The 12,367-nt window shown below is 37.6% G+C and overlaps 1 protein-coding gene across 1 annotated transcript in view; it reads right to left on the reverse strand.

Annotated features, from left to right (window-relative positions):
- Psmd1 (proteasome 26S subunit, non-ATPase 1) overlaps nucleotides 1-12,367 on the reverse strand; it is an 84,759-nt gene that overhangs the window by 19,152 nt on the left and 53,240 nt on the right. The window contains exons 17-19 of the mRNA XM_003474602.5: nucleotides 9,595-9,709; nucleotides 5,662-5,778; nucleotides 346-448 (exon numbers count right to left, since the gene is read on the reverse strand). Of these exons, the coding sequence (XP_003474650.1) occupies nucleotides 346-448; nucleotides 5,662-5,778; nucleotides 9,595-9,709 (335 nt within the window). The remainder of the gene's footprint in view (nucleotides 1-345; nucleotides 449-5,661; nucleotides 5,779-9,594; nucleotides 9,710-12,367) is intronic.

Here is a 12,367-nt window from a genome sequence, read left to right on the forward strand (position 1 = left end):
AAACAGAAGCAGAGTGGGGATAACTTTTCAAACTTACCTAATTTTTTTGGGGGGGGGGGCGTACTGGGAATCAGACTCAGGACCTTGCACTTGCCAGGCAGGGGCTTACGCCGCTGAGCTATATCCCCAGCCCTACATAACTATTAATATAAAAGAACTAAGACAATCTCATAGTCTATACTATGGTTCTACCAAAATTATCTCTACGAACTGCAAATTCCAAATTTTCTCTAGGAATAATTTGCTTAACATTCCTTTTCCACTGTGTCTCATAGCTAGAACGTTTATTAGTTATCTGACTGGATTTTAAGTAAATAAATAAAGCAGAAGACTGAAAACCATTACCTGCGTCTAGTATGCCCTGGGCCAGAATAGCGCCAAATTTGGCCATGACATCATCGTGCTTGTCATTGATGACTTTGGAATACAGCTGTCTGAACTGATTAACCTGCAAAAACGAGAAAAAGAAGTCTAATTCTACTCATTTCCTAAGCCATAAATGACTCAAACAGCAAAGAGACAATTCATTCAATAGATTCCCAACACTCAAAAACACAGCAAGATGAACAGACACGAAGGCAGGACAGCACCACCCGTGACTCATGCGTGCTGACTGGTCTGGCGTGGAAGCACCAGCTGTTTTCAATCCTCATCGGTGTGGATGATTCAGGCTCAAGGAGCGCTGACCCTGCTTCATTCGCACCACTGTGAGTCAGCGGACCTACCCACCCCAGCCAAATCAGGCCTCCATCAAACTTCCAATTCCAGCCCTGCTGCTTACTGTCAACCCTGCAGACTTCCCCATAAGTGAACTGCCTCACTGGGCTGGGAGGTCACTGTTTTCACATGCACAGTAAAGGTTTTCCTCCTGTGCACATGTCAGCTTTTGAAGGCCCTGTGAGAAGCAGTACTCACACCAGCAGGAGCACACTGAGACAGAAGTGAAACTACTGGGAATTTCTGTTTACTTCGTTATTCTTTTCTCCATCTTCTAATTAATGTTTTATTTTTATTAAAATATTTATAAATTTGTTTTTAATAAAGTAAGTGATTCTTTTAAAACTGTTTGGATGGCAATAAGGAAACTATTTTATGTTCCTTCCATGTCTTACACTTGTTTTCGGAACAGTGCTTTACATATGGTAGGCACCCACGAAGAGGTCTGCTTGTTCAAGAAGCACATGATCAATGAGCTCCCCAAATCTGCCAAAAGCAGAAAACACCAAATTTGGGTTTCCCTAATGGAAGGGCTTTACCTGCAGCACACACTGTCTCAGAATCTCCTCCCCTCTGTGTGTCTTGGTCTGAGAGACCACACTGGGATACAGGGGCAGAACGGCAGAACCAGACTCGGCTTCTCAGTATTTCTGCCTTAGCATTTCTGAGTCTCAGCATTTCTTCATTGCTGTGGGGATCATGGCGGCCACAGTACCAGGCTGTGACAAGGACTAGCCACGGTAACACACTTGCCACGTAATAGGTAAAGCACTGCACAGTTCCCAAAGTGTGGCTGTCTTGTCATACTGCAGGCAGCACCTTACCAGCCCTTTGATTGTAGATCTCCACAGTCTAAACACTGCTGTCAAAATAATGACCCTTAAGCATGGTTCTCCTATTTGATTCATAGGCAACAACAAAATAGTGGGGAAAATGAAGAACTAACTGTCACTACCTACTGCATGACCATTTTAGGCACTCAGTTCCAGGCCTTAATGCAGCATTACTAAATTATTATCACATTTCCTTTCAGTTTTAGAAATCCTAAGTCTTGATATTTTCACTCTGGTTCCTTTGATTCTGAACTTACTTTAGATGAATACTTAACATTACCTTATATAGGATGGAAATTTTATGTCCTAAAGGTTTCATGAATTTATAAAAAGAAACAATGGACAAAGACTGTGTACATTACAGAGGAAAATGTAAATATAAACAACAGGAAAGCTATTTAGTAAAATTAAAAGATAAATATTTTTAAAAAGTCAATGTAAACATATATTTATAAGCTTTAATTGAATTAAATGAATACTCTTAAAAGTAAGTTTTTATCATTTAAAAAAGTTCCCTGCTGTTTTATTTCTTAATATTCATTATTCTTGGTAAAGAATGACTATTTTAGTAGATAAGAACAGTGCCTTAAATTTGTAAGGCAACTTGGAAATCACTGGGTCTATTTCTTTACTGTAGAGATGTAAAGACTGACGTAAGACAGGTGCAACAACCATTTTCCTGAATATCATAAACAAATGGTAATCAGGATTAAAATCATGATTCATTTTATTGTTAAGGACAGTACAGACCTGTTCACAAAATGGAAAGCAGAATTTCTTGGAGAAAATATTAACTTCCTGTTTCTTTCCTTTACCGTTTTTTTTTTTTTTTGTCTTTTTCATTTTTATCAGTACCGGGGATTCCTTTACCGTTTTTGTCTTGCAGTGCTGGGGACTGAACTTAGGGCCTACTGCTGAGCTGCACTCCTTGCCTAACTCTCCCACTTTATAAGCTCACAGCAAAGGCAGTTAAGATTTTAGCCATGCTGTGATCCTTGTGCTCCACTGTATATGAATATCTAAAATGTACTGTCCTGAAAATAATGGATTTTCAGTTTTTACCATGTTTTAAACTTTATACTTCTGGAAAAGTAAAAATCCACTCTTAGATGTGGGAGAAAGGGGTCACTGTTCTTTGAAATTATTTCTGATGAATTATGAGCTCTCACAAAACCTAAGTTCTCCAAACTGATTTATTTTAGGACTACAGAAGCTACCAAGCTTGACTAAAGTATGACCCTGCTTGGAAAAGTGTGCTTGTCACTGGTGGGAACAGCTTCCCTGGGCCAGAACGACCTCAGGCAAGGAGGAGCACCAGGCCCTACTTGTGCACTGTCACCTTTTAATCTGATCCTAAACACAATGCTTATTTGTGTATATGTTCAAATCTCATTGCTAAAGATGAATTTCTTTTGAGAAAAATAAAAGATAGATGTTAAGTACAGAGGGTGCTGGGTAGAAAGAAACCAGTCCCAAGGAGCGATATAAGAAAGGCATAGCTGGGTGTGGTGGCTCACATCTGTAATCCCAGCACTCAGGGGGTTGAGGCACCAGGATCGTTCCAACTTTGAGACCAGCCTGGCCTACATAGTGAGTTCAAGGACAGCCTGAACTGTGTATGGAGATCCTGTCACAAAACAAAAACCAGGAATTGAGGAAACAAGAGTTTGAACTTTAGCTGAATAATAATTCCCCTTTAAGGCACAGTGTTGCCTGAAAGAACATTTGAGACTTAACTGTTACACAGTTTCTGTTCTGCAGCCGTATGTACATGCTTACATTTGCCCACCCAATTTGTATTAGTGGCAAAGGCCACCAGATGTGGGCTCGTTTCAACATTTTTAATCAGTACTCAAGATTGTGACACAACCTGAGGATATCTACTTGTACCAGCTAAGACTCATTCAATATAACCTATAATGATTAAAACATAAAACACTGCTATACTTTTCCACTCTTTCCGAAAGGGAAATTTCTCAGATTGAATGATTTTTTTTCAGACTATGTAGCTTATCCTACTTTTCTCTCAAAGGATTCTGCCACTGTTGGGTGGTGAGATGATGGCTGTAAAAATTCATGAAATCCTACAGTAAGGATGGCAAAATGGTAAAACATATTTTGTGGACAATACAAAAAACATGAAATCAACAATGAGGTCAAAGTGAGTATCTGCATAAGACTGATGCAGTGCATTCCATAACCTAAATTTGCTTCTTTAATGACATTACTCCAAAAGCTCAAGAGAAGATCAAGGCAGGAATAAAAGCTACTCATGACAGCTGCTTTTTAAAAACAAAAAGAAATATGGCCTATGTTTGGCAAGGTGTTTATGTTCTAGAAGATATAGTATATTATGTAGATTATAAAAAATAAGACAAAGAGCCAGATTCTATCTGTGTCATAATACAAATTTTGGCAGACTTGAAAATAATTTTGAGAGAAAAGACTGAATAATAAATCAAAGAAAAATGACAATCACTGTTTAGAAACTGACATTTTTTTTTAAGAATCTATAAAAGTAGAATGAATAATCAGTAAGTTCTATAGTTTTTTCCTTTCTCTACCTCCCAAAATTTACTATGCTAAAAATGAGGGCGTTCTAATATGTGGTTGGTAAGACAGAGGACAGAATGTCAATAGTTGTTCCTGTTATCATATTTTTGACCACTTCCCAAATACAAGCAGAATACAAGGCTGTTTAAATATCAATCATTACTATCTAGACTTAGAAACCACCATAAGGGAATGTTTTCAAATAGCTGTTCTGCAATTCCCCGAGGGTAGGTGAGGACTGCAGAGGACATGTGATGAGGCTCTCTGGGGAAAGCAGCTGCTGTCTTTCCCCCTCTCCAAGTCTGGAGAATCAAGCTTCTGGGGATGATCTGGAGCACTCCACATGAGCCTGTGTCTTAGGTTCTAACATGGGACTTCAAAAGTAGCAGGCTGAACTGGCCATCAGCTGAAGCACTAGCAGTGAGCGCCTACTGCACTCCCACTCAAATGCAGGATGTAGTATGCACGATGGTGGAGCCATCTGAAAGCCTGTGGAGAGGCTCACCTGGGAGGCTGATGTGCCAACAGAGAACGTGATGTGCTTACTTTTAAACTGAGATTGTACACAGTAACTACAGGACTTTTTATCGTCTCAGAATGATGGACAGAATCATGGACTGCCTGAATCAGTATTCTGTATCAGAGTAGTAAGTCATTCTGTTGACATTTATTTATTTATATGACAGGAATCAAACTCGTGACCTCATGCTTGCCAAGCAGGCACTATGCTGCTGGGCTACATCCCTGGCCCTGTTGAATGTAATTTAAAACGACAACAAGAGGCAAAAATGCTGATTTTATGATTTCATCACTCTATGTACTCTAATTTTTATTGTTATTTATTTATCTTTGTCTTTTTGAGATAGGGTCCTAGCTCACTTTGTAGCCCAGACTGGTCTCAAACTGACAACAATCCTCCTGCCTCAGCCTTCCTGGTGCTGGGATTACAGGTATGCACCTCCACACTGGGCGGTTTTATTCTCTTTTGTTTTGTTTGATCATGCTAAATCTAACAGCATGAGCAACTATTTAAAAGATAGCAAGACATAATATCATAGCCATTTTGGATTTACTATTAGCTTATTTTGAAGTCCTTTATTGCATTCATTTTTTTGTTTTTATTGTTTCTGCTCTATTTTGTTCTGAGTTTTACTATGTCCAAAGGTATCTGCTGCTATTATGAAGATAAGAGGTATTATGGTAACTACTGCTGATTTTGTAATATTTTGAAGTCTTGTAACACTTATGCTAGTTTATCTTACTGTTTTTATTGTTTTATTTTCCTTGGTTTTATCCTCTTTAAAGTAAAATTTTAAAAATGTAAAAAAAAAAGTATGGTTATGTGTTTAAAGTAACAAAGTGACAATAAATCTGTAAAAAGTACACTAAAAGAACGTAATATATTTTAAGTTTTCTCATTTACTTACCACTAATATGTTCTCTTTTTGTTTCTTCAGCGCGTACCATATTTGAGATGCAAACATATTCCAAAGAAGCTAAGTTACTACAGAAAAGCCCACATGTGCTGCACAGTTTCGGGATTTCTCTGTTCGCTCACCTTGGGACATGTGATTTCTGTCTGCTGGATCATGATGAGAGCTGAAGCGATGAGAGCACCTTGCCTCACGTAGTTCACAGGGTCATTTGTCATTGGTTCTAGCAAATTAATTGCTTCCTAAAGGATTTAAAAAACAAAAACAAAAACCCTTAAGATAATACGGCTGAATTTCCAAATAAGTTATTCTTACTCTCTGACTCAGTGGCAGTATTTTCATCCAAAAGGGCACTAACAAGTTACTTTAAGTTTACTTGAAGACAACAGTTCACAAGTAAGCTTCAGTACGATCAACAAAAGTAAAAATTTGGAAGTTTTAGGAGCTGAGTGTTTTTCAGTATCCAAGGTCATGAAGAAATCATGAGAGAAAAATTATTTAGAGAAAACTGTATTAACATTTATAAGTACCTATTATTTTTCAGGCACAGTACTAGTATTTTATGTGTTACCTAGTGTAATTCTATTAATCATAAAAATAAAAAGCTCAACAATAACCAGCAGAAAACAATTTTTATGAACAATGAATTCTGGATTTTTATTCAATTTTATTCTACTTTTTGGTACCAGGGATTGAACTTGCCAGGCAGGTGCTTATGCCACTGAGCTAAATCCCTAGCCCCTAGACTCTGAAAATTTCATAACTCATCCCAAAATTATAGAAGTAGCAAACCCAGACCAGCTCTGAAACCTGAATTATACATCCAACCTCCTTCAAACACTAGTGTAGAGTACTATCACAGAGTTTTACAAAGTCTTATTTTAAAAATGAAAATTAAAAACCAAAAACCCATACAACAACCCCCCCAAATTACTTAGAATTACAAAACAAAGGAAGTCTAATGTAGATGGGTTTTTTGGTTATACTTCAGAACACAGACGATTTTCCAAAATGTTCACCAGTATTTCCCCCACTAACATTTTCTTTGGAATATCAGTTCTATTAAAAAAAGGATTATTTGCTCAAATAAGTGAAATACTGATTCAAAGTGAATATACACACCGTATCAAGGGCTCTAGGAATGTATATATCCAAAAAAAAAAAATGCACTAGGAAGCCTTATAAGAAACCATGTGCTTTGTTTAATCCATCATTTGTCCATAGCATTTGACGAAGAACTCTTTCTGCCCAACATCCTTCTATTTGGGAGACACCACTTTATAATCCAATTTCCCTATAAGGTCCATAGATAAAGAGTAAATCTGGAAGGGCCATAGGAATGAATTCTTTTTTTTTTTTTTTTTTTTTTTTTTTGTCTTTTTCCTTTTTATCAGTACTGGGGATCGAACTCACTTGCAAGGCAGGCACTTCTGCTGCTGAGCTAAATCCTCAGCCCCAGGAATGAATTCTTAATTCAATATCCTTCATTCCAAGTCCAAGAAAAGGGAAGATTAAACTGACTTCTCTACATGTGATGTCTACATTTTTAATCAGTGCTATTAGCAGATAATACATGCCAGACACGTGCACCCTTTCTCCCTGCTGCATGGAAAACGTGATGGTGTGAGGCAGAGGATTGTTTTCAAACGTATTGCTAATGAGCTTTATGAAGCAGTCATGACAAAAATACAACAGAATTCCTAATCTATAAAAGATAATCCTCATCTCTGAAGTATGTAATATAATATTAAAAATATATTTTAGAACAAGCTGATGCTTCAAGAAACAACAAACCTTAGTTGGATAGGTACTGATACCTAGATCACATAAATTATTTAGAAATAAAGCAGACTTGTTTATATATGAGTAATACAAAATTTTCATTGAATTAACTTGTCAGATGCTGTGCTTCAAAGAACACTGGCTCTAGACAGCATATTAGGTTTAGAATAATCTGGAAAAAATTCAATTTATATTTAACTTATGAGGTCAAACATAAATATCAACTAAAGACCTGAAGGGGGAAATACTTGGTGAAACATCCAACTACATTCTTTCTTTGTTTATGGACAGATATGCCCTACAAAAAAACTGGAGGTCAATTTCTACAAAGAACACTTATATACTGAAAGATTTTTCTAATACAACTTAATTTTTTGTTTGTTTATTTGTTTGTTGATTTTTGAAGACAGGGTCTCATCATGCAGTTGAGGCTGGCCCTGAACTCACTTTGTAGCCTGGCTGGCCTCAAACTCACGATGATCCTCCCACCTCAGTCTGAGGATAAATTCTTATATAAGAGTTTCTCCTCTATAATCTAAAACATTTAAACAATAAAATTCTGTGAAGGCAGAGACAGTGCGTGGCTTGTTCACACTATACCCTTAAGTGATCTTGTCTCTTATCATCAGTTCAACAAATATTTACAGAGAGTTTACTATATGGCAGGTATGATTTTTATTTGGTTTTGTTTTTTGTGCTGGGTACGATTTTTGGTTCTAGCACTGAACATTTTGTCTTAGGGACCTTACATTTCAGTAGAGGGAATCAAAACATTAGATAAATGTCAAAAAAAATTGTCAGGTAATGGTAGGTACTGAAGAAAAAGCAGCATAAGGTAAAGAATGGTTAAAATATTGGAAGGGGACAATGTATCCATCAATTCTTACATATTCTTGCCACATACAGGGAAAAAAAATCTATTTTTTTCGTAGCTTAAATAATACGTGGCTAGAAAAAACTATTTTCATTTAATATTAGTATCTTTTATTAGAGAAAAAGTCAAGCAAATTAAAATTTAAATTCCCAGGGCCAGGGATGCAGCTCAGTGGCACAGTGCCTGCCTAGCAAGTGCGAGACCCTGAGTTCAATATCCATACCAAAAAAGAAAATAGAAAAAAAAAAAAAGACCGCCCAAAAATTTAAATTCCCAGAATCAGTCAATAAATGTACAATTATATGTTGAGTTACAAACGTGACTCTTTTCTTGGACCCTAAATATGCAACTACATTCTCTTATACACAAATACCCCGAGAGGTAGCCAAAGTATGCATGTCTGCCAAGAGAGGCAAAACGTGATGATTATGTCAATGTTTTAAATCAAGAATAACTGTTGGTCAACTTGTGGGAGGGGGTGAAGAAGGGGGAAGGCTGATCGTGGGCTATAGGTTACTGTTAACCAGTGTGCCGGACTAGATAACACTTCACTACTAAAAAGCTGGGATTCTGAACACCTCTACCACAAAGAAATGGCAAATGTTTGAGGAGTCTGATATGTTTAACTTGATTTAAACATTATACATGTACACATGGATTGAAACACCCCACAGTACCCAATTAATATGTGTACTTTTTAATGTATCAGTGAAATAACCTTCCTCAACCCCAAATCCACATCCACTGTAAAAATGGATGAATCTGACTGCAGACATGACTCAGTGGCAGTGTGCTTGCTTAACATGTGGGAGTCCCTGGATTCAATCCCTAGCACGGAGAAAAAAGAAAAACAATCAAATCTGACTTTGAGGAATTTATTCTAAATAATGTAAAGTACAGAGAAATAGGCAGGAGGTTCTTTATCAATCTCAACATCTTACCTAACTTAACTTTTTTATTCTGTAACTTTTGAGGGCTTAATAAGTACCAGGTTACCACTACGGAGAGAGATAAAAAACCAGGCACAAAACCAGAAATGCTATCAAAAGAGCTGATTTTGGTGGGTTCATAGAACCTTGATTTTTGCAACACTAATTACAAATATTACACACTGAGAATGCCATGTAAATGACCAGAGAAATTCTTTATAAAGAAAAATTTACTTCATTCACCATATCTTTTTCCCTTGCTCTTTCAAAATGGTGTCCCTGATTTTAATGCAAATTCAGGGATCACCCCTGTCTGTGACCCTCTACGCGGTAGTGCAGGCACCGCAGTGCAGGTGTGTAAGGGAATACCAGGGGCTCCGTGAACCAAAGCCAGGCCCACACACCACATGACTCTGTGTTTTCACAGCCACTCCACATGCTGCCAGGGAAAGCAGCCTGCGCCAGGGCTTTACCTTGTTTCCTGTCCCAGCACAGCAGATCCCTAGGGCCATCGCAGCTCCGTAGCGCACGTGAGGGTTGTAACTCTCTGACAGCAGAGAGACAACACTGGGGCACTGTTCAGGGGTCCTGAAAATACAGAGAGAAAATAAAGTCAGTGGAATGGAGAACATATTACAAACCAACATCACACACCACAAACCAAGGATCTTTTTGTCTTTTGGGGTTTTTTGGTATTATTTATGTATTTACTTATTTTGAGGTAGGGTTTCACTATATGGTTCAGGCTGGCCTTGAACTCACTTTATAGCCCAGGCTAGACTTGAACTCCTGGCTCTCCTCCTGCCTCAGTCTCCCAAGTGCTGGGATTACAAGTATGCGCCACCACGATTAGCTCAACCCTCAAGGATCTTAACCAAGTTCTTTTTTTTTTTTTATGAGAAACACTTTGCAGAATTACTAATCTCTCACAGAATTCTAATTATTGATAACAGAATTCCATCTTTCCACTGAGAGAACATCCACCAGAACGGCGCATCCCTGGGCCTCCACAGCGTGACTTTGCATTGGGGTTATTCCCTTGCACCGTCCAGAGGGCTGCAGCTATGCAGGGATCATGCAGGATCTACTTTCCTGTGTTTGAGCCACTGTGCATTTTGTTCTGAAGACTGAAGTTATTTACAGAGGCTCTAGGATGTCTCCAGAGTTGTGTGAGATTTAAATACCATGGTGTTACTCTTGTGCATAGCAAGCTGATGCAGAATGATAAGGAAATTCTAAACTTTTTTGCCTTTAGCAACTATTTTTGTGTTGACAAGAATACAGAAATTGTTCTTTTTCATCTTTTCCATATTAGTAGCAATGAAAAAAAAGAATAAATTCGCCAGTGGAGGATGTGAGCTCATCCCTCAGAAGATTCTTCTGCTCCACTGCTGGCCTGGAAGCAGCAGGACGACGTTCCTAACTCCGGGACAGTGAGTGTGAGGGTTTCCAGGAGGCTGGTTCGGGGCTGAGCTTGAACCTACTAGGGTCTGCACTGGTGTGTCCAGTTGTTGAAGTTCACCAACCTACAGACTCACAATTTTGTGTATAGTTTTGTGTATATATGAAGCAGTAGCAAAAAGTTGGTTTTTAAAAAGGCTATCCTATTATTTAAAAAGCAGTTATTATCATGAACTAATTCAAATCTTTAATGCTAAGCTGAAACTGTCTTCTACCCTCAAACTCCAGTGAGTGGTAAACTCCCAATTTTAAATGGAGTAGAGCTGAGCTGCTAAAAACCATGTCCATGAAAATGAAATTGTGCCATCAGGGAAGGTTGGACTACTAACGCCTACATAGTCTACTGCTTTGTTGGACAGAGCTTACTTCTAAGAGCAATTCAGAATTAATACTAAGGCAATTACTATGTAATTTAAACTGGAAAAATAGTATGGTGCTGTGAAAAACGCAGTGTACTAGGAAATAGAAGATCTTGGTTTTAGTTTTAGCTTTGATAATTTGTTATTTATATTGCATTAGGCAAGTCATGTAAGTTTTCTTCATGACTTCTTCATGTGTAATTAGAGATAGATTTTTCTTGACTATTTTGTAGGAATAATACAAAAATATGCAAATAACTGATAATATAGTAATAACATAAGCTTTCAGTTAAGGCATAATGAGATAAATAGTAAAGTCGTACATATCTAAAACCTAAGATCCAGTTCCTGTTTTGTTTCTAAGCACCTGTACTAATTAAGACAAGCTGCTTCTACCTCTGAAAAAAGGAATGGGACCAGATGTTTATAAGGTGTCTTTCAACTTTACAATTCTAAGACTTCTAAAAATGAACTATCATTGATTTAAATTAATGCCTGTTATTTCAGGGTAATTTTTCCTCATTTTAACAAGCAAAAAATGAAATTCCAAGTAGTGCTTTCCAAAGATAACATTGGAGAGTTATTATACTACTAACAGTTGACACCATCACTCAACTTCTATTTTCACTCCTACTGGGTTAAAAGCCTACAGCTCTTCCCATAATCTGACACCCAAATCCTCTGACATAAGAATTCATGTACTTTGGGATGTAATTAGTTATCAACAAATAAATCCACAGCCTGCAAAAGTCTAAAGGGCCAAAGGCTAACATGTCATCCATATATTTTCTTCACCTCTATTACTAGCGCAGTACTAGGTACTACAGATAAAATAAATGCCATTACTTAGTAACACACAAAGTCAAACTAAATTCATACTTAATCAACAAATATCTCATATTAGGTTCAAGGCCTAATAATTAAAACAATGGGAAACACATTAAGTCCTTTCCCATTCCGCTTCCTCCTTTAATTTATTGTTCAGCTGGGTAATCAAACCAGGGAGAATCAGTATATCTGTGAAAGCTATTTGAGCATCTTCTTCTTCTTCTTTTTGGAGAGGGTCTCGCTTTCTACTTGAGGCTGACCTTGAACTAATGGTGATTCTGCTGTCTCAGCCTCCTGACCGCTAGGATTATAAGTATGGCTACCACATACTTGAACGTCTTTTAATTTCTTCTAAGTGCTCTGAAGTTTGGAGTGGAAAGATCACATGGAAGGTTCAGAGAGGTTTCACAGGTAAGATCTGTACTGGGACTTGAAGGATGGATATGATTCAATAGCGGAAACATAAATGTTGTGGGAAAAGGAACAAACATTGGAACATGGGAAAAAAGCTTGAGAAAAAATAAGTAGATAATCCCAGCACTTAGAAGACTGAGGCAGGGAATAACTGAGTTTGAGGTTAGCCTGGGCTACATAGAGA

Source organism: Cavia porcellus, unplaced genomic scaffold (genome assembly GCF_034190915.1).
Source record: "Cavia porcellus strain 051 isolate PalLab524CR breed Dunkin Hartley unplaced genomic scaffold, mCavPor4.1 scaffold_26, whole genome shotgun sequence".
NCBI lineage: Eukaryota > Metazoa > Chordata > Mammalia > Rodentia > Caviidae > Cavia > Cavia porcellus.